Source organism: Ictidomys tridecemlineatus, chromosome 5 (assembly GCF_052094955.1).
Source record: "Ictidomys tridecemlineatus isolate mIctTri1 chromosome 5, mIctTri1.hap1, whole genome shotgun sequence".
Taxonomy (NCBI): Eukaryota; Metazoa; Chordata; class Mammalia; order Rodentia; family Sciuridae; genus Ictidomys; species Ictidomys tridecemlineatus.
This window is the reverse complement of record NC_135481.1, coordinates 5,193,419-5,215,452: the sequence shown is the minus strand read 5'-3', so window position 1 is coordinate 5,215,452 and position 22,034 is coordinate 5,193,419. Positions and strand designations below refer to the sequence as shown.

Genomic DNA, 22,034 nt, shown 5'->3' with positions numbered 1-22,034 from the left:
AAGCCCAGATCTTCCCAGCTAGAAAAGGAGCTGAGCAGTTGGCCTGCTAGCTCTGGTCAGGAAGTCTGAGCTTGCCCGTGTTTGGCATCAGCACCTGCGGGATTCCCAGTGTGCGACTTGCCAGTGGACCAGGAGGAGGCAGGGGTGAGGGTCAGGTGCATAACCAGCCCAGCTTTAGAGGGTAGCTCCTGCTCCCAGCTGCACAAGCAGGGCCCCTGTGATTCCCACCAGCTTTAACAATCTTCTTAAAGACTTTGTCGGGGAAGGGGAGTGGAGGTTATCAGTAATGTATTTAAAAAAAAAAAATACACACACACACACACACACACACACACACACACACACACACATAGTTTTACTCTTAGCAGCACCTTATTCCAAAGTTCAGGCTATAAAACTAGATAAAGATGGGGCCCTTCAGTGGAAGATGTGGAGGGGGGCCGGGTGCCCCTCATAGCAGCTCCATTCTGCCTGTTCCCTGAGCAAAGGTGTGGACCTGGGCACCCTCATGGCTTTCAGCTGTCCCTTTCTGTGACTTTATTTGGAATCCTTCATTGGTTCACCTTCCCAGACAGCAACCCGCACTCTTTCCAAGCCTCTACCCCACACCCACACATTTCTTTTGCACCAGCTGATAGCTACATACAACCTCTTCTGTGTGTAAATGCCAAGTTAGCCCATTTGGTTGTGGTGAGGCTTGAGAAAAATAGGAAACAGTGTCCTCAGTTTCTTCTTTAGTCAACACTCTGCATCCCAGCAACTACTCTAATCAATAAAGTGAACCTCTTCTAACAGGCAAGGGATGTTATTCTATCAGTCAATATTAGATTTAATTGTATGTAATTTTAAAAATCCACAGAGATAATAGTGGTTTAAATAAAATTACAGTTTATTTCTCTTTCACTGTGAAAAGTCCTGAGTGGGTGGTCTCTAGCTGATTAAGAAGCACCACAGTGTTCAAGATCCAGCATTCCTGCTGTCCTGCTGCTGTGCCATCATGTGTGGCTTCATGGTCCAAGACGGCTACTTGATCTCCAGCTGTCATTGCTACATGCTAGTCAGCAGGGAGGAAGGAAAAAAAAGGAGCTATACTTTTCCTTATAATTGAACTTTCAAGTGCCTTACAGTCTTTTTCCTAGGATCTCATTGCCCAGCCCTTGGTCATCTGTCCCCAATTGACTGCAGAGGAGGAGAGGCAAATTACTGCTCTGAGGAATTTTCAGACTTGTTCATAAAGAAGAAGGGAAGGAAATGAATGTTAGGCTACATTATCAGTTTTCATCATGAAAACTTTTCCTTAAACCCCCAAGATTCTAGGTTGCAAAGGTACTTCCTTATGTGGGCAGTTTTTACTACCCGTTCTTAGGACAGCTCTAGATGTGCAGATTTCGCTTTCCTCTTCTTCACCGCTTTGCCGGACCTCAGACTCAGCATGCACCTTTCAGGGTCAGGGAACCTCAATATACAAGTTCTTTTACGTGCATCAAATTGTGTAGCTGTAGGTGCGTGATGGAGCCCTGACTCTGGGCTTTGGGCACCTGTGGCTCCAGAGAGGCATTCCAGGGACAGACGCTCTTTGCTGAGAGGTGTGGTAGCCCAGAGGGTTCTTGGCAAAGAACTTCAGCAGTGCTGGTCGTCTTCATTGCAGGTCTTCTGGAAGTCACAGAGTTGGTAGCACTTCTGTTCTGACTGGGGGACTGAGCACCCAGTACCTGTGGATGAGGTGGGCAACCACCAGCATAGGGGAGAGGCCAGTGTGCACCGGCACCTGGAGGAAGTACCCTGGACAGCAGGGAGTGAGCTGCCCAGAGCTGTGACCTACGTCTAAGTTTATAAAAGATTAACCTGGCACTCAGGCTGGAGATGCTTCTCAAAGCTGAAATTGTAACCACCGTCTATGATCCACATGCCTACAGATAACTGCAGAGAGAGGGAAGGAATCCTGATTTTCCCAAGCTTTTTACAAAAATCAACACGATGGTGCATTTTGCTATTAACTCTTTTTGCTTTCAAGGGCTGCTCAGTTTTTACGTAAAATGGCAGATCCCCAGTCTATCCAGGAATCGCAGAATCTTTCCATGTTCCTGGCCAACCACAACAAGATCACACAAGTAAGGCTGGTCTTCTCAGTGCTGTGGGGCTGGGGCCGGCGGGGCCATGGCCAGCGGGGCCATGCATCTCTTGCCCTATGTTTCAGTCTCTGCAGCAGCAGCTTGAGGTGATTTCTGGCTACGAAGAGCTCCTGGCAGACATCGTGAATCTGTGCGTTGATTACTACGAGAATAGGATGTACTTGACGCCCAGCGAGAAACACATGCTTCTCAAAGTACGTGTGGGGGCGGTGGCCCATAGCACTGTGCGAGTGCAGCTGTATGCAAAGGCTGTTTGTTCATTGTCTAGAATCCTTTTGCCAACTTTTTCTTATTCTCATGCTGTCTCGTGTGTGGGCAACGTCTCCACCCTTGCAGACTGTGAACTCAACCCTTGTGACCGGTGCAGTCACACACCAACCTGAGAGGAGGAGCTTGGGGGCCCAGAGCTTCTGGGTCAAGGGCTCTGTCAGCATTCAGTTGTTTTTTAGCAGAGGTTATATGTAAGATTCCACTTGTTCAAGATGTGATTCCCAGGAATTAATAATTTGTCCTTCATTGTCCATGGGGATTGGTTTCAGGACCCCCTGGGGATTATAAAATTTGTGGCTGCTCAACTCCCTTAAATAAAATGGCAGAACATTTGCATCTGATCTATGCTAACCCTTCCATATGTTTTAAATCATCTCGTAGATTACTTAGAATCCTTAATACAATGTCAGTGATGTATGAACTGTTATTATACTGTAATACTTAGAGAATAATGGAAAGGAAAAAAGTCTGTACACATTTAGTGGAAATGCAGGTTTTTGGTTTTTTTTAATTTATGTTTTTTAGTTGTAATTGGACACAATACCTTTTTTACTTTTATGTGGTGCTGAGGATCAAACCCAGGGCCTTGCACGAGCTAGGCAAGCGCTCTCCTGCTAAGCCACAACCCCAGCCCTGGAAATGCAGTTTTTGTCTGGAATATTTTCAGTCTGTAGTTGGTTGAGTCCAAGGATGTGGGACACCCCAGTTGTGGAGGGCCACTGCATTTTTTATTTTTATTTTTTGGTACCAGGTATTGAACTCAAGGGCACTCAGCCACTGAGCTACATCCCCAGCCCTATTTTGTATTTTACTTAGACACAGGGTCTCACTGAGTTGCTTAGTGCCTTGCTAAATTGCTGAGGTTGGCTTTGGACTCACGATCTTCCTTCCTTGGCCTCCTGAACCTCTGGGATTACAGGTGTACACCACTATAACCAGCACGTACTGTGTTTGGACGAAAGTAGACTTGCTTGTTCATTCTGTTTCAAACTGGGGAGGTTTTCAGCTGTTTTCCTCATTGGAAAGATAAGGCAGCTCCACAGTTACCATTGCTGTACTCTGCACCCTATGCATGTGACCCTGAGGAATACCCTGGGGGTGTGTGTGTGTGTGCTGCTGGTCCAGCCCCAGCCCTGGTGGGAGAGTCCTGTGAGGTAGCGAGGACTGGGGAGGGAGGTGCTGTCCATGGAGCCCTCTGCAATAGTGGGAATTTTATGTCTGTGCTGGTTGGTGCAGGAGCCCTGGCCACAAAAAGCCCACTTAGCAGTGGAGATGTTCACTTAGCCAGTGCCACCTTAAAAAGTTTTAGCTCATGGGGCCAGGATTGTGGCTCAGTGGTGTAGCGCTTGCCTAGCATGCATGAGGCACTGGGTTTGATCCCCAGCACCACAAAAAATTAAACAAATAAAATAAAGGTATTGTGTCCATCTACAACTAAAAAATATTTTAAAAAAGAGAAACTTTTAGCTTACATATATTGAAACTTGAATAGTTAATGGTGGCTGTGTATTGGACAGTTCTCAAATGGTCCTGGTGCTCGGCTAAGTTAGTAGAAGCCTTTTGGTCTTTCAGCAACTGGCCTTGAAGCCCAGCTACCCTTTGTAACATGATTTTAGTTAGGGGGAAAAAATGTGTTCAAAGCACAAGACAAGCAGCATAAAAATCTTTCTGAGACCGTTTTGGGGGCTTTCTGGGGATATAGGATATTAAGTTAGAACAAAGACTTTAAAAAACACAATTTAGGGGCTGGGGATGTGGCTCAAGCAGTAGCGTGCTCGCCTGCCATGCGTGCAGCCCGGGTTCCATCCTCAGCACCACATACCAACAATGATGTTGTGTCCGCCGAGAACTAAAAAATAAATATTAAAAATTCAAAAAAAAAATCTGTTTAAAAAAAAAACATAATTTAATACACGCACACATCTTCCACTTTCCTTGTGGTTGTGCATTTGCCTGTTGTTGCTAGTCATACCGTAGGGACAGTGCTGTATTTATCCTAGCACCTGGTTGTAGAAGGTGTGAAGTTAATTCTGAAAGGCTGGATCTGATGGCATACTTGGGAGTCTGTAATTCTCAGCTGTAGCTGTCCACCAACTCCGTGAGAATTTGTGCTGGTGTGTATGCCTTGGGAGGAAGTTGAAATAGGCATACATAAGAAATAGCTTCAGCTACAGGGAGAGCTCTTTGTTTTGTAGGAGCTTTTAAAAGTGCCTGTTAAGAGAAGGGTGACTAGTGATTTCAGGGTTTTCAACTACAGCGGTGTTAAGTTTATGCGTAAATTCATGGATCTGAGTGTTACCCCACTGTTTTGTGGCTTTTCAGGTCATGGGATTTGGTCTGTACTTGATGGATGGGAGCGTCAGTAACATCTATAAACTGGATGCCAAGAAAAGAATAAACTTATCCAAAATCGACAAGTACTTCAAGGTGAGTTTTATTAGATCATGTTTTTATGGACGTATGCGCCTCAAATTTTCACAGAGTGGAACCTCTAGGTGATTGTGATGAACACAGGAAATGCTGAGATGGGAGGGGGTCTTGGAGGCTCACTTTCCCGTCTACCTTTGTGCTCTTTCCCGCTCCCCTGCAGTGGTTTTGCTTGGGCTGAACTTTGTGTAAATGGAATCTCACTGTTTCTATCTTTTCCATCCTGCTGCTTGTACCCAAACCTTTTATTTGCATTCCTGCAGGAGCTTGGGGCTACAGTTGTTAAGTTTCATTTGTCATTCAGTACTTCATTTTATGATTTCTACTGTGACTTTGTCATCCGTTCTGTTTTTGATAGGCATTAGTTTTTGTTCCCCCTGTCCCCCCCTCCGCCCCCAGGTTTTGGCTTGTGCAAACAGTGTTGCTCTGTTTTAGAGCATTTCTATTGGATACTACTCAGGAGTGGGGTGGGGATTCTAGGCACACCTATTTTCATTTAGTAGTTATGGTCTCATGATTTCCCCACAAGGTGTCTTGATTTGCTTATCCACCAGCAATAAGTGAAGGCTCCTCATCAGCAATACTTGGCACGGTCTTGGGGGTGCAGGGAACATCCCAGAGAGGAGATGTACATCATTCTGATTTTAATGGCTGGTGTTTCCTGGTAGTTTATTTAATATTTCTCTGGTTACTTCTCATGTTATTAGCCTTTGTATATTTCCTTTTATGAAATACCATTTCAATCTTTTGCTCTTTTCTTCCCTATTGTTGTGTAATTTTTTTATATATTTTGGCTACATCTCTTTTGTGGATGCATATATTCTAAAATACTGTGTCCCCTGTGGGCTCACCTTTTCACTCTTTTCCCCACCTTTATTAAGATGTAATTGAACTGTGCATGGTGGCACATACCTATAAACCCAGAGACTCAGGGGTCTCACAAGTTTGAGGTCAGCCTCAGCAACTTAGTGAGACCCTGTCTCATATAAAAAAAAAAGAGCCAAGGGGCTGGGCTTGAATTTCAGTGGTAAAACACATGTGAAGCACTGGGTTTGATCCTCAGCATCACATAAAAATAAATAAAATTAAGGTACTGTGTCCATCTACAACTAAAAAAAAAGGAAGTGGGTGCTGAGGATGTAGCTTAGTGGTAAAGCACCCCCGGGTTAGATTCCCCAGTATATGCCCCACTCCTAAATAAGAGAAATAATAAAAACTTCATATATTTATGGTATACAGTGTGTAATGGTTTGATATATGTATTCATTGTGATGTTATTAAATCATGCTCATTAACATTTATCACCTTGCATCTATCATTTTTTATTGGTGTGGTGAAAACATTTAAGCTTTATTCTCAAAGCAAATTTCAAGTATACAATGCAGTATCATCACCATGCTATACATTAGGTCCTCAGAACTTATTGTCCTGCATAACTGAGATTTCATACCCTGGGACCAACATCTTTCTTTTCGTCTACCTTCTTTTTACTTTATTTTGAAGAATGCTGGGGGTGGAAGCCAGAGCCTTATGCTTGCTGAGCACACACTCTGCCACTGAGCTATCCCCTTAACCCTTCCTTCTCACTTTCTTGGTGATGTCGTTTGATGAACAGAAGTGCTCAATTTTATTATGGACCAGTACATCAATCTTTTCACTAACGTCCACTTCAAGAAATCTTTGTAGACAGCAGTCTCATAAGAATTTTCTGTGTGTTACCTTCTAGGAGCATTCCATTTCCTTTTTTGTCTAGATCTCTGATCTCTGGAACTGGTTTCTGTGCATGGTGTGAGGTAGGGGTTGGCGTTGTTGGCATTTAGAATGGATAGCCAGTTGACCCCTCTCATTTACTGTAAAGACCATCTGCCTTCCATTGCTCTGTGGTGTCACTCAGGTCATAACTCAGTCTGTCTGTGGCTCTGTCCAGGTTCTCTGTCCTGTCCTGTCCTCTGGCCTCCGTCCTTGCTCCAGGGCCACCCTGCCTTAGCTGCTGCAGCTTTCTAACAGGTCTGTTTTGTCCCTCAAGATAGTCTTGGATATCATCCCTTCACCTTTCAAGATGTATTTTAGAATTGGTTTACTGATTTACACACAAAAATATTTTTTCCTCCTGGAATATTGATTGGGATTCCATTAAATGTATAGATCTGGGCTGGGGAGATAGCTCAGTGTTAGATACTTGCTTAGCATGCAGAAGGTCAAAAAATAAAATAAATTACTAAGCCTCCCAATGCAGGAAGACAATATATTGCTTCATGTGTTGAGAAATTTTTCTGTAATTTGGGGGTTTTATTTTTGTTTTGAAGTCTTTTGTTAGCTTTTTATGTACATTTTTCATTTTTGTGAGGTATTGCAAATTATTTCTATATAAATTTTCATTTAATTGTTGTTGCTAGTTACAGAAATCCAGCTGTTTTCTTAGGGGCCACAAATAAAGCAACAAGATAAGATAGGTTGATTCTAAAATTTGAATAGTTTCAAAGTATATTGGTTCTTAAATTGTATCTTGTTCCTTTCAAAGAGAAAGTAGAAGTTACTTAGATTTTTTTGTTGTTGTTGTTGTGAATGATTTGCGGAGGTGGCATTCAACCCACAATAATTATTAGCATTAGTCATTTTCCTTGTGCTTATGTATCTGGGGTTTGAACATGCATAATGACCCTGTTTTTTATTATTGTTCTTTGAATGCAGCAGCTCCAGGTGGTTCCGCTGTTCGGGGACATGCAAATAGAACTGGCAAGATACATCAAGACCAGCGCCCACTACGAGGAAAATAAATCTCGGTAGGAGGAGAGTAAAGCTGCCCAGCTAGAGTGTTCTGTTGTGTCCTCCTTGATTGAGCACTTCTGTAATATCCTACCTACTTATCTAGGGAGAACACTTTTGACATTCTCCAAATTTCTGGAACTAAATATCCAGTATAGTAGCCTTTGCCACATATAGCTATTTGCATTTAAATCCATTGAAAAATGCAATTGAAATTTAATTTTCTTTAGCAGAACAGTCATTTCAAACACTCCAGGGTTAGTGGCTACCGTATTAGCACAGATGTAGAATGTTTTCCTCATATCGGGGATTTCAACTGGTCGGTGCTAGTTGAGAATACAGAACTGTAAAATAACTCTCTGGTCCCAGTGGGTGCTTAAAATACTTAACAACCAACCCTGCAGGCAGGTAGAGATATATGTATGTGCTTTTGAGTTTAGAAAAACTGTCACCTGAGAACCAAACCAGTCCAGGCCTATTTTTGTAAGATTCCTGGGGCTGAGAATGTTCTTTATGTTTATAAAAGGTTGTGTTAAAATGATGATTATGTGACAGATGTGAAAATGACAGTGTGGACCATAAATCCTAAATTGTTACCTCCCTGGTCTTGTACAGAGCAAGGTGGACAACTTGTGCTATGAAGGATCGGTAGCTCACAATTAGAGGTAATAATAAACACACAGGTCTCTGTTGTGGACCCCACATAGCATCTTGACTCTCATCACATGCTTGTATTCACTTTTGCCAAGCTCTTGTACCCACAGCCGACTTGTGGTCCCCATGATTTTGACAGAGTTGAGTGTCGGTCTCAGGGATCAGCAGACCCCTTCTGTAAAGACCAGATAGTAAATGCATAGACTTGTCAGACTACAGGTGGTCCCTGTCATATATTCTTTGTTTCATTTATTTAAACAACGCTTTAAAAATGGAAATTCCATTTTGTGTAGCTTTGGTTGCCACACACAGTGTTCTCAGCCGCCCCAGCTGTTGGAATGCATCACTGCTGTACTGGCACCTCTTCAAATAACACTTTCCCTCCATACCCAGGTGGACATGCACGTCCTCAAGCAGCAGCCCACAGTACAACATCTGTGAGCAGATGATCCAGATTCGGGAGGACCACATGCGCTTCATCTCCGAGCTGGCGCGCTATAGCAACAGTGAGGTATGTGCCACCAAGCCACCCATGGGCAGACCCAGAGCCTGCTGAGCATCTGGGTGTCACTTGTATTCTTATGTACTCAAATATTAATGTGAATTGCTTTCACAAACACAATATAGTGCCAAATCCAAATATTTTTTTCAAAAGCACGCTTTTTGATTGATAAGGCAGTGAAATTAACTATCTGGTCAGCTATGTGAAGTCCAGCTTTTCTTTGGGAAAACATAGTAAGAAATTTGGGGGTATTGCTTGGTGTTGGAGGGCTTTTCTAGCATGTGCAAGGTCCTGTGTTTGATCCCCATCACTCCAAAAGAGTAAAAGAAAAAAGAAGAAAGGATTTCAAAAGAGAAACCATTAATTGGCATTTCCTAGTTAGTATTATGGTTTTAAGCAACTAGAAGAGAAGTGGAAAGGGGAGACTATTGGGAAAAGAAAGGGTTCTTCTGACCTGCCCCCCTTTCGTGTCTCGAATAAAAGGAAGTCCTGAGGCCAGAGGTGGCAGGAGCTTCTGGGTGGGTGGCAGGTGGTGTCCCCAGGCTCAGTGGCAGGGGTCTGTGTGTCTGGGAGGTAGGCCTGGGCTTGAGTGTAGGAGGAGGGCTTTTCTCCTCTGCAGTGGGACCTTTATAATTCCTTCCAGCTCTGCAGCCAGGTCTGCTGGGACCTCCTTTTGGCCACTCACATTCTCTCATCTTCCCAGTGTGGCTCCCTGTTGTGTGAAATGGGCAGGAGAGTGGTGACAGCCTCGGGGAGGTTTCTGACCTGGGGAGCAGTGGAACATCACTCCTCACATCTTAGTGAGGCAGGGAGCAAAGTCAAGGTCAGAGTGCAGTGCCGACTAGTATGGGCTGAGAATAGGCTGGAGGGTCTTGATCTATTTTCAGAACTGGTTGGTGCCTCAGGGTCCTCAGGAGGACCATTAACATTTGAGAAGAATGACTCTGTGCTTGTTAGCCCCACTCATTGCAGGAGAGTGAGCATCCCTGTCTCTCCTAACCAGATACTTGTCACCATGTAACTAAAATGACTGAAAAAAGCTCAGCCATCCAGATACCTGGGACCATGTGCTTTCTCCAGGGCAGATCCCTGGCTCGGGGCTGGGACAGCTCTCCAGTGAGCAAGTGCCACCTCACCTGCCTTCAACAGCTAGCATAGCCTGCTAGGAAAGAAACGAGGGGACCAGTCCTCCCCTAAGACCACGGGACATGATTGTAAGACTGAGTTAATGGGAAGCTCTTGAACCACATAGACCACTGTATTCTGCTTCTCCAGATAAGGGCATTTTGCAGCGCGCATTTCCTATCTTCCTCTTAGGGTCTGCTGTGGTACTTTTATAATTAGGTACTAATTTATTTTTAAAAAGTCTACCTTTGAATGCTTTGCTTAGTCTATTTTTTAAACAGATGTATGGAGAGAGCTCACATGTCATATAATTAACTAATTGGAATTGTACTACCAAAGTTTTTGGTATATTCAGTAAGCTCTACAACCATGACCCACTTTTGAACATTTTCATTACCCCTAAATGCAGTCACTCCCCCCCTCCCCTCCCCCCATGCCCTGGCAGTCCACTTTCTGTCTCCATGAATTTGTCTATTCTGCGCATTTTGTATAAATGGAACATAAAGTATGTGGCCCATTATGACTGGCTTTTTCACTTAACATTGTTTTTAAGATTTTTCCACATTGTAGCGTGTATTAGCTCTTTATTTCCTTTTCTTTTTCTTTCTTTTTTGGTACTGGGGATTGAACTCAGGGTTGCTTTTACCAATGAAACACATCCCCAGATTTATCTTTTATTGTTTATAAGATAGGATCTTGCTAAGTTACTTAGGACCTCAAAAAATTGCTAAGGCTGGCCTCCAACTTAAAATCCTCCTGTTTTGTCCTCCCTGAGTCACTGGGGTTACAGCTGTGTGCCACCATACCTGGCTCTTTAATTCTTTTTATGATTGAATAACATTTTGTTATTTATTGGATGAATGAATAACATTTGGGTCAAGAATAATGATGCTATGCACATCAGTGTATGAGTTTTTGTGTAGAACAAGTTTTTTTTTGCTCTCAGGAGATACTTAGGGGTGGAATTGCTGAGTAGTGGTGATAACACTTCCGTTTAACATTTTGGGGAACTGCCAGGCTGTTTTCAAAGGGGCTGTGCCCTGTCACTTCCCTATCAGTAGAGTGTGAGGCTTCTGATTTCTCCACATCTTCACCAACACTGGTCATTCTCTCTTTTTTTGATCCTACGTGTTCTGGTTGATGTGAAGTGATGTCTAGTTATGTTTTGGATTTGTGCTTCCCCAATGAATGATATTGAGGCTCTTTTCATGTGGTCATTGGCTAATTGGAGATTTTTTTTGTATAAATATCTATTCAGATCCTTCGCCCATTTTGCAATTTTTGTACATGTGACCTTGGGATAGATTGTTAGTGTGGATTTGATGGGTGGGAGCATGAGCAGACCTGTGACTTTTCTCCTGATCCCTCTGCACCCCAGGTTGTCACCGGGTCGGGCCGCCAGGAGGCCCAGAAGACAGATGCTGAGTACCGGAAGCTCTTTGACCTGGCTCTGCAGGGCCTGCAGCTGCTGTCTCAGTGGAGCGCACACGTGATGGAAGTGGTAGGGCTGTTTTTGTTGTGTTCAGAAATTCAAAGAGCTAAGTGCATAGCACTGTGATTGGTATGTCATGAAATTGGCTAATTGGTATTTTTTCTGCATTGACTTCGGTCTTTGGGTCAAGAATAAATCATTCTTTTTTGTTTTTTTTTAAATCTTTGACCTTGGAAATAAGAATATGTATCCATATATGTATTTCTAAGATGATTCAAAGCACAGTTCATTTTGGGGTGTTATAAATAAAGGGCTTCATCTATTTAAACATACTGATAGGATTAACTTTCTACTATTTGGATGGTCAGTAATTCTTAGTTTTGAACATTCACTCTTTGGAGCTCCGGCTATTTTGTACCATTTGGATGGTCAGTAATTCTCAGTTTTGAACATTTACTCTTTGGAGCTCCGGCTATTTTGTTTAACAGTAGTAAAGTTGTTTCTGGTGCCATATAAAGATTTGGATGATTTAAGTCATTCAGATTTTGTCCTTTTGGAGTTTATTTTGGTTAGAAAACAGTTATGTAATTGAAAGAACAAACGATCACTTGAAAGGCAAATTCTTCTTTTAAATGGTGAGAAAATGCCTAGAGTCTCAGACATTCAATACACAGTACCCAGAGGCTCTTTGGCCAGTGTGTTTCTTTCTTTCTTTCTTTCTTTCTTTCTTTTTTTTTTCCAGTCAGTAATTGAAACTAGTAGTGCCATATCACTGAGTGACATTCCTAGCCCTTTTTATTTTTAGTTTTGAGACGGGGTCTTGCTAAGATCTTCCTCCTCAGCCTCCCAAGTAGCTGAGATTTCAGGTGTGCATCCTCAAACCTGGCCTGGTGGCTTTACTAAACTTGAAGTCACATGGCCAGAGTCTTTTGCCCTTGTGTAGAGATGGATAGTGTGTGTGTGTGTGTGTGTGTGTGTGTGTGCGCGAGAGTGTGTGTGTGACTTTTCAGATATAGTCAATTTTAGAAGGCTGATTTTTGGTGGCCTTGGCCATGGTCAGTCCAGAAGTCAAGCATTTTGCCTTCATGGTGGCATGTCTCTCTTCTTACTGTCCACGCCAGTATTCATGGAAGCTCGTGCACCCAACTGACAAGTACTCCAACAAGGACTGCCCCGACAATGCTGAGGAGTACGAGCGAGCCACGCGCTACAACTACACCAGCGAGGAGAAGTTTGCCCTGGTGGAGGTGAGGACGTGTCTGCTGTCTCCTCCTCCTGTGACTCTTCTCTTTCCTTCTGAAAGCAAAGCAAAAATATGAACCAACTGCCCACTTGATGTTGTTGTTTGTAGTCGGGCAGCCCTTTGTATTGTCAGCTTAGTCCAAACAACAAAATAGATTTCAGTAAAAGTGGTTGTGGTTTCCTAGGTCTGTGGGCTCTGGGTCATCGGCTCTTTCCTGCATCCTTGTGCTTGGAGAGCAGTTTCTTGGGTACCAGGAAAACCAGATGACTGACTGGGATGCGACGTCTCTCCCCTGAGAGGAGAGCTGTGCCTGGGTGTTTCCTCCCTGTGGTGGCCACCAGCTCTTGGCTGTCACATACATGGGGCTCAGCTCTGCACTGTCCTCCTAGGCCTTTGATGGAAGTTCTTATTTCCAGTATTGACCTTTTTTTTTTTTTTTTTTTTTTTAAATAATTATACTCTGCTGTCTTGTTTAAGAAGTCTGTACATGCCCTAAGTTCATGGAGGTGTTCTTCATTGACTTCTGGATGTGCCTTTGAAGCTGGGATTTGAAGGTCATCTGAAGTTGATTTCCGATGCATTTGCCCCTCCCCCAACTCTCTGGGCCGTCTGCCTTTCCTTTTCCCGACAATACTTTATACCTTAATAATAATCCATTGCGTCTGGTAAGTATGGCTTTCTGCTCTCTTCAAGAGTTGCTTGGCTGTTGTCCTCTGTCCTTTTGTAGACGCTTTTCCCATCCCCAGTGAAACCTACTGGAATATTTCATTAGGATATGAATAAACCTAGAGTTCATTTCTGGGAGAATTGAAGAAACTTCTTTTTTTTTTTTTTTTTTAAGAGAGAGTGATAGAGGGAGAGAGAGAGAGAGAATTTTTAATATTTATTTTTTAGTTATCTGCAGACACAACATCGTTGTTTGTATGTGGTGCTGAGGATCGAACCCGGGCTGCACGCATGCCAGACGAGCGCGCTACTGCTTGAGCCACATCCCCAGCCCCGAAAAACTTCTTATATTAGATCTTTTTGAGTGAACTATATCCCTGTATTCAGATTCACTTTAATTTTTTTGCTATCTATAAAAATCTTGGAGTTTTTTTTTTTGACCTTTATTTCTAGATGTCAGCCGATAGATGGTATAGTCTTAAATATTTCTCAATTCTTGTCACTTTCAAATGTAAACTTTAATACATTTCTCTTATATCTACCAACTCGTCTAAGCTCATTAATTATAATTTCTTGGATTCTTTTGGCTTTTCCACCTATGTAATCATATCATCTGCAAATGACGTGAAAGTTGTTTTACTTTTTAGTTTTTCAATCACACTGGGTTAGGGTCTGCAGCTACCCCATAAAAGGGAGGTGCCAGACATGCTTGTTTTGTGCTTCTCAAAGGAAAAGTTTTCCATAGGTCTATTGTAGCCACCTTTTTTCGTCAGATTAAAATACATTCCATTCTTAGTTTAAGAGATTTTTTAACAGGAATAGATATTCATTTTTGTGTCAAAGTGAATGAGTGAGAGCAGAGCCCTCTGGTACGGAGAATCATTCCCAGGCTTATGCCTATGCTAGACAAGCGCTGTCCACTGAGCGGCATCCCCAGCCCTTCCTTTTGTAATTTTATTTGGAGATAGGGTCTTGCTAAAGTTGCCCAGACTAGCCTCAACTTGTCATCCTGCCGAGGCCTCCAGAGTAGCTGGGATTACCAGCATGTGCCATTGTCCTAGTCTGAATAGCCTTTAATGTTACTTAAAACAAAAACAAGAAAGAAAACTTTTTTAGTTTGATAGAAAAATTATAAAGATGCTACAAAGAGGTCCCAAATAGTCCACATCTATTTTCCTTTATTATTAATATTATATGTTAGTATTGTTGCAATTAATAAATCAACATTGATATTATTAACGAAAATCTGTACTTTATTCATATTTTGTCAATTTTCCTGTGACAATCTTTTTCTGATCCAGGATTTCATATGACACTCGGTTGGCATGTCTTCTTAGACACCTTGGGCAGTAACATTTCTCAGACATTTGTTATAGCCTTGATAATTTTGAGGAGCACCAGGCAGGTGTTGTATAGGGATTTATCTGATGGGTTTCTTTTTATGATGAGATTGGAGAAGAGGACCACAGAGGTGAAGTGGCCTTTGCCGGGGAATACTGTCAACATGATATATTGTGTTAATGCTGACCTTGCCCCTCTCTGTTGTAAAGTCACCACCTGCGCTTTTCCACCGTGTGTTCTGGGGAGGGAAGTGGCTATGCCCCACTCACACCTATAGAATATAATACTGCATTTTTTTAAAAAAAAATTTTTTTTAGTTGTAGATGAACACAATACCTTTATTTTGTTTATTTAGTTTTTTAATATGGTGCTGGGATCCAACCCTGTGCCTCATGCATGCTAGGCAAGTGTTCTACCACTCAGCCACAATCCCAGCCCTATTACTATGTATGAACTTTAATTATCATTTTTTGGATGTTGACTTATAAGTTGGCTCATGGAATGTTCCCTTCTTTTCTAGTATCTGGAATGGTATGTGTAAGATTTATATTATTTTTTTCTTTAAATGTTTGCTGGCATTTACTAGAGAAGCCTTCCCTTTATGGGATATTTTTTGAAACATTTTCTTCTTTACTATGTAGTGGAGTATTCAGATTTAAGAAAAAAAATTGTTTTTTAGGTATAGATGAACACGATGCCTTTATTTACTTATTTTTATGTGGTGCCGAGAATTGAACCCAGGGCCTCGCCTGTGCTAGGCAAGCGCTCTACCACTGAGCCACAACCCCAGCCCTGAGTAGTCAGATTTTTAATTTTGTTTTGTATCAATTTTGGTAAGTTGTATTTTTAAGGAATTAGTCTACATTTTCTAAGTTTTATGTAAAATTTTTTTGGCAGGGGGTGGTAGGTACTGGGGATTGAACCTAGGGGTGCTCTACCACTGAGCTATAACCTCAGTCCTTTTTTATTTTTTATTTTTAGACATGGTCTCACCAAGTTGCTGAGGCTGGTCTTGAACTTGTGATCCTTCTGCCTCAACTTCTTTAGACTCTGGGATTACAGGCGAGCACCACTACGTTTGACTATGTAAAGTTTTTCATAATAAATTCTTATACCATTTTGTTTCTTTTGGTATATTAACAGAGTTTTATGATCACAAATCAAACAAAGGACATTATCTCAAAAAGGGAACCCCAGCTGTCTCCCTGCTTCCCCTTCTTTCAACTCAAGGCAACGTCAGTCTACTTGGAGATGTCCAGTATATTTATTTTTCTTTTGTTGCTTATGCTTTCAAGTCATGAAGATTTACTCTTACATTTCCTTCCAGGAATTTTATGGTTTTGCCTCTTAATTTAAATATATAATCCATTGTGAATTAATTTTTTTTTATACATTCTGAGGTGAGGATTGTGTCAATGGTCCCCAAGATCACCCCTTAAGCTTATGAATAGCTGGTACCCTCAAGATTCAGTATTTATCATACTCAAAATTATGGCATTACAGCAGAAAGCCACATATTAAAATGAGCAAAAGGGAAAGGCACATGCACGGGGGACATCCAGGAGACGGGTGCAGATGGTTGAGGGCACGTGCTTATTTCTCTCAGCAGCATGTGTGACATGTGCGTGAGGCTTCCAACCAGGGTAGCTGACCCAACCTTCCTGTCTAGAGTTTTTGTGGGTGGCCACTCATAAAGGCAGGCCGAGCCTGGTGGCCAGCCTTAGCTACTCAGACTCCAGACCCTGAGCAAAAACAGGTGATCACTGTTAGTTACGTTGTTAGCATTGATTCTCTGTCAGACTGAAATAGTGGCTCAGAGTAGAATAGTGGCTCGAGGCCTTAGGCTTATAAAAAAACTGTTTTTAGGCAAAAATATTCCCACCGCAGAGATCTATTCTTGGGAGCAGGCCAAGCCAGTCCTGAAGACAGGCTTTTCTTGGAAATGTGCAGGATTTGATCATCCCAGAACTGCTGCGTTAACCCATTCCTGCATGGGGATTCAACTTTGTTCTTTTGCATGTGGGTAACCAGTTGTCCTAGTACTGTTCGTTGAAAAGAATCTTTCCCCATCAAATTGTTTTAGTGCCTTGTGGAAAATTAGCTGAAAATGCAAGGGTTTGTTTCTAAACTCTTAATTCTGTTCCATTGATTTCTATGCTTATGCTATAGCTGTGTAGTCTCATAATCTCTTTTTTAAAAAAATATTTTTTAGTTGTAGATGGACATAATAACTTTATTTTATTTATATTTTATTTTTATATGGTGCTAAGGATCAAACTCAGTGCCTCAACATGTGCTAAGCAAGCATTCTACCACTGAGCTACAACCCCCGCCCCTCATAATCTGTTAATGTGCTTAAGATTTTGGGAAATGTCCCCTATTTCTCTCTTTTTCTTGGGGGGGGGGCACCAGGGTTTGATTGACCCCCAAGGCATTCAGCCACTGAGCCACATTCCGTGCCCTTTTTTTAATATATATTTTTTAGTTGTAGTTGAACACAGTACCTTTATTTTATTTATTTTTATATGGTGCTGAGGATCGAACCCAGGGCCTCATACGTGCTAGGCGAGTGCTCTACCGCTGAGCTACAACCCGAGCCCCCTGTTTTTTTTTTTTTTTAAGTTGTAGGTGGACACAATATCTTTGTATTCTATTCATTTATTTTTATGTGGTGCTGAGGATTGAACCCAGTGCTTCCCATGTGCTAGACAAGTGCTCTACCGCTCAGTTATAACCCCAGGCCCTAATTTTTTTCTTTTAAGACAGGGTCTCTCTAAATTGTTGAGGCTGGTTTTGAACTTGCAGTCCCCCGCCTCATCCTCCTGAGCCACTGGGATTACAGCTGCACCTGGCTTCCTTTTCATTCTTTATGATCTGTTCCTTGTCTTTTTTTCTTGATTAGTTCTGCTTAGGCTTGCCAGTTTTATTATTAGTAAACAGTTTTGTCTTTGTTGATCCCCCTTCGATATATTTCTAGTTGACTGTTTCATCAATTTCTGTTATGTAATTCTTTTGTATTACTTTAGGAAGTTTATTTTACTGTCCTTTTTATAATTTCATGACAAATATTAGATGATGATTATTTTCTGTCCTTTTGGTTTTCTAATGTACACATTTACATCTTTCAGTTTGCCATTTGGCAAGCCTTTTCCTGCTTCCCATAAGTTCAAATATGTAGTATTCTTATTTTCATTCAAATAGTGTTTTCTCATTAATTTTTTTCTAAATAGAAATTTCCTTTTTTGTTTTTCTTTTTCTTTTGATTAGAAAAGCAATATAAAATCAAACAGTTCTCCAGAGTAAACACATGGAAACCTTATCAGTGACACTGGGGAAGTACTGCGCCCCTGAGGCCATCACAGAGGGACTTGAAGCAGTTTCCTGCATTTTCTTCCATGCATTTGTTAACAAGTTGGATTTGGGATACAAACTCTCATAACTTCCTTTTCCTTTTCCTGTTAGCATCACTTTCGCCTTCCTAGATCTTTTCTCTTCTTCCCTATCAGGGTAGGGTGTGCCCTGGTGGATGGGGTGTGTGAGTCAGAGGCGCCCCTCCCCTCAGGGCACTCACAGTATGGTGGGGAGGTCAGACCGGGAGGACAAGACTGGGCTGAGGCCACTGCTCTGGGGAAGGTGATGCTGGGGTTATATAGCTCCAGGGTAAAGGGCTAGGGAGGCCAGGGAGAGGGCCCTGGGTGAGGAGCAAACAGTCTCCTGGTTGGTGCAGCATTGTCCCCACTTCCCCTCCAGCCTCTGAAAGCCGTATCCCCTACAGGTGATCGCCATGATCAAAGGCCTACAGGTGTTGATGGGCAGGATGGAGAGCGTGTTCAACCATGCCATCCGCCACACTGTCTACGCGGCGCTGCAGGACTTCTCCCAGGTGACTCTTAGGGAGCCGCTGCGGCAGGCCATCAAGAAGAAGAAAAACGTCATCCAGAGGTCAGCCTCCCGCTCTCACCCCATGCACACAGCCACACCCAAAAGTCATCTGAGGAACCTGCTTTACACAGCAGGACAGTTATTTCATAAACAGTCTCAGTACGCGTAATTTATCTTCAACCCCCGGACACTGTTTTGATGCCTGACAGCTATATGTAATGTGGTGGGTTTAATTAGTAACCTGAACAACTGGCAGTAAGTCACCTGCATAGTATTTACAGGTCTGCAGACCCAAGAACAAAGGCATATTTACCTCAGGGAAGTAAATAAGTCAAAGGCATATTTACTTGTGTCAGAATCTGCCCACAACTCTGATTACCTGGCCTTGGGGACTGGAGGTCCCACACTGTCCCTCAGTGTGTGTCACCTTGAGTCATTTTGCTTTTATTTCTCTGTCTTTTCCTACAAATCCGCCAAAACTACAGAGTGATTGTAGAAATCTAATACCTATCTTGAGCTTCTTTTCTCTTTATGTTGAGCCTTTCAGATAAAATTATGTTTCAAGGACATCTGTGCAAATTGAAATTTACTGGGGGTTGGTGAATGCACAGACTTCATTATTGTTTAGTTTTGCTTTATAATTGATATATTTGTCACCCAGCATGGTATAACTTTTAGCATTAATAAAATTTATACAAGTTGAGCATCCTAATCCAAAAATCTGAAATCTGAAGTACTCCAAAATCCAAAGCTTATATTACTTTATTGTGCTGGAGATCAAACCCAGGGCCTTGTGCATGCTAATGCTAGACCAGCACTCTACCATTGAGCTACACCCCCAAACCCCAAACCCAAGTCTTCTAGAGCACTGACATGATACTGCATCTAGAAAATCCCACTCCATATTTTAATATAGGAAATTATTAAAATATTGTATAAAATTATCTTCTGGCTTTGTCTATAAAGTATATATGAAACATAAATGAATTTCATGTTTAGACTTGGGTCCCATTCCCAGATTGACTTACTATATATATATACAAATATTCCAAAATTCAAGAAATCTGAAATCTGAAGCTCTTTTGGTCCCGAACACTTCAGATAAGGGATGCTCAGCCTGCACTGTGATGCTTGCAGAATTAATTTCTGTTACCTTGAGGTTTTTAAATTGAGGTCTTCATTTTTCTGGTCTTGCCTGCTATTTTGCATGTGCTTGCCTTCAAGGGAAGCTTGCTGTATGTTATGGATGCTGTTAAGATATATGCACCCGAGGATGCTGCCTGGCTTTGGAGGGGTGATCTTTACTGATACAAACACATACTAATAGAAATACTTGAAACACACCAGGTATAGAACAAAGTGCTTGCCCCTAACACAGAAGGGATCCAACAGCCACAAGGTGTGGAATGTGTTGTGTGGCCCTGGGTTTTAGCAAGAACTCTCCTCATGATGTGACCAGGGCTGGCACGGGGTCCCTCTGATTTCCCTGTGTGCTCTTGGGTCTCTCCACACAGTGGAACTGTTGGTGGCAGGGTCACATTCCTGGACACATCCCATCTCCTCAGCTCGTGGATGATTTCATATTCCTTTTGGAACACCTAGACAGTCATGCATAGCCAGGTGGAACTCAGCTGTCCGGGTGGGTGTTAAAGAGGTTCCTGTTCTCCCTGCCCTCGGCATGATTCATGGCCGCCTGGTGAACATTCTAGAAATAAAACACTGCTTCGGCTAATTGATGCAAACCGCAATTAAGTTGAATCTTCTGGGAACAGTCATGTTTCCAAGAAAATAATGTGTTTCTAAAATTTCATGTTGAACTAGACTATAACTGTCCCTTCACTACCCCCAGAGGGATTTATTTATACTGTGCGTTGGCTGTTCTGAGAGCCTGTTAGTTAGGTGAGCAGATGCTGTGATTGTAGAAGTCTCTCTGATAACTTGACGGGGCTCTTTAGTGTCCTGCAGGCCATCAGGAAGACAGTGTGTGATTGGGAGACTGGGCACGAGCCCTTCAACGATCCAGCTCTGCGGGGAGAGAAGGACCCCAAGAGTGGCTTCGACATCAAAGTGCCACGCCGTGCTGTGGGACCCTCCAGCACACAGGTTCTCCTCCTCCCCATGTGTACTGGGGCTGGGCCAATCCTGGGCTGGGGGAGTGGGGCAGACCCCAAGTGAAATGGTGTCACTGCTGTCTGCTCAGGCAAATCCCATCCTGCCTTCGACTCTTCTGCCATTTCTCACCCAAGTGAATCTGGGGTGTGAACTGGGACTTGCTTATGATTCCCTGATTTATTCATTTACCTTCAGAAATGAATCGAGTCCGTTCTAACTCCATCCCCAAAATACTAGTGGATGTCTACACGTGCCTATCTATGCTGTGTTTCTTGGTGGGTGTTTGAATGTATCATTGTAATTTCTACACTGGGTCTGCAAGTAAGAGTTCCTGAAGCTGAAACTGGGGAGATTACAGAATGCTGCCCTTGTGTGTCCTGGTCTTAAGCCACCTGTGCTTTTCTCTCTCCCGGGCTCGCCCTGAAGTGCTTCTCACTGCATCTCACCCCTGATTTAATATGCTCCCCTGCTTTTTTTCTGGGACCTGATACTCACTTATCTCTCTGCTGGAGACTTCATAATCTTTCCTGTCCGTCCTCTAGAGAGTTACCAGCAAAGCACGTAGCTGGCTCTGTAAGAACTCTCTGGAATGTCAGGATTCCAGAAGACACTTGGCCGGTCCTTGAGGGCGGCCCTCTGGGGTCTGCGTGAGGTGTACTCCGCCCTCCTTGCTCAGTCCATTGTGTCTGTCCCTGTGTCCCCCACCCAGGCGTGTGCGTGGTGTGACTAACGGCTTTCTCCCGCCTCTCCCTCCCTGTCTGTCTGTGTCTAGCTCTACCTGGTGCGCACCATGGCCGAGTCCTTGAGCTCTGCCGAGCTGCTGAGGCAGCTCAAGTCTCTGGGCATGGAAAGGCTCTTGCATGTGGTAAACGCGTTTCTGAGGCAGTCGTACACCTATCCACCTCTTTTAACCTTTGGTGGTAAGACATTGTTTGTTTTTCTTATTGATGTTTATGGCACGGAGGTGAACTGCTCCGCTGCAAGTGGTTTTTTCCCCCAAGCAGCAGCAACTTGGCCACTCAGAGGGGCCCCCAGACTGTGGAGGCCGAGTGCACAGCTCGGGGCTGGGGCCCAGCCCAGTCAGGGTGTATTGGAGCAGTCCTTCTCTCGTGGTTTTTCTGAGTGTTGCATAACTAATGTACCATGTATATTCTCTCCCCTACGAATGTCTCCTTGGATAACACAGCTTTATATGGTGAGAACCATGCTAGAGTCCCTCATTGCAGACAAAAGTGGTTCCAAGAAAACCCTGAGAAGTAGCCTTGAGGGGCCCACCATATTGGACATAGAAAAATTTCATCGAGAGTCATTCTTCTACACCCACTTGATAAATTTCAGTGGTAAGAGACAGTGCTGACCAGAGTCCGGCCCAGCATGCTCTAACACCGCTAACACCATCTAGAACGCTTACGCCTGCCTGACCGTCCCCTGCCCTGTTCCTCACGCACCTACCTCACGGTGATGTGCCCTAACCTTTGTGGT

General features: G+C 43.0%; 1 protein-coding gene across 6 annotated transcripts in view; it reads left to right on the top strand.

Moving 5' to 3' along the window:
- The window catches only part of Cyfip1 (cytoplasmic FMR1 interacting protein 1), an 89,231-nt gene that overhangs the window by 35,376 nt on the left and 31,821 nt on the right, over window positions 1-22,034 (top strand). For 2 of the 6 annotated variants that reach the window (XM_078049115.1, XM_040276471.2), the window contains exons 7-16: window positions 2,015-2,111; window positions 2,198-2,326; window positions 4,725-4,829; window positions 7,521-7,612; window positions 8,643-8,760; window positions 11,255-11,377; window positions 12,430-12,555; window positions 18,334-18,500; window positions 20,396-20,543; window positions 21,325-21,892. In XM_078049115.1, the coding sequence (XP_077905241.1) occupies window positions 2,015-2,111; window positions 2,198-2,326; window positions 4,725-4,829; window positions 7,521-7,612; window positions 8,643-8,760; window positions 11,255-11,377; window positions 12,430-12,555; window positions 18,334-18,500; window positions 20,396-20,543; window positions 21,325-21,892 (1,673 nt within the window). Of the gene's footprint in view, window positions 1-2,014; window positions 2,112-2,197; window positions 2,327-4,724; window positions 4,830-7,520; window positions 7,613-8,642; window positions 8,761-11,254; window positions 11,378-12,429; window positions 12,556-18,333; window positions 18,501-20,395; window positions 20,544-21,324; window positions 21,893-22,034 lie in introns of those variants that run through there. The other 4 variants (XM_078049116.1, XM_078049117.1, XM_078049118.1 and 1 more) reach the window with 4 other exon arrangements.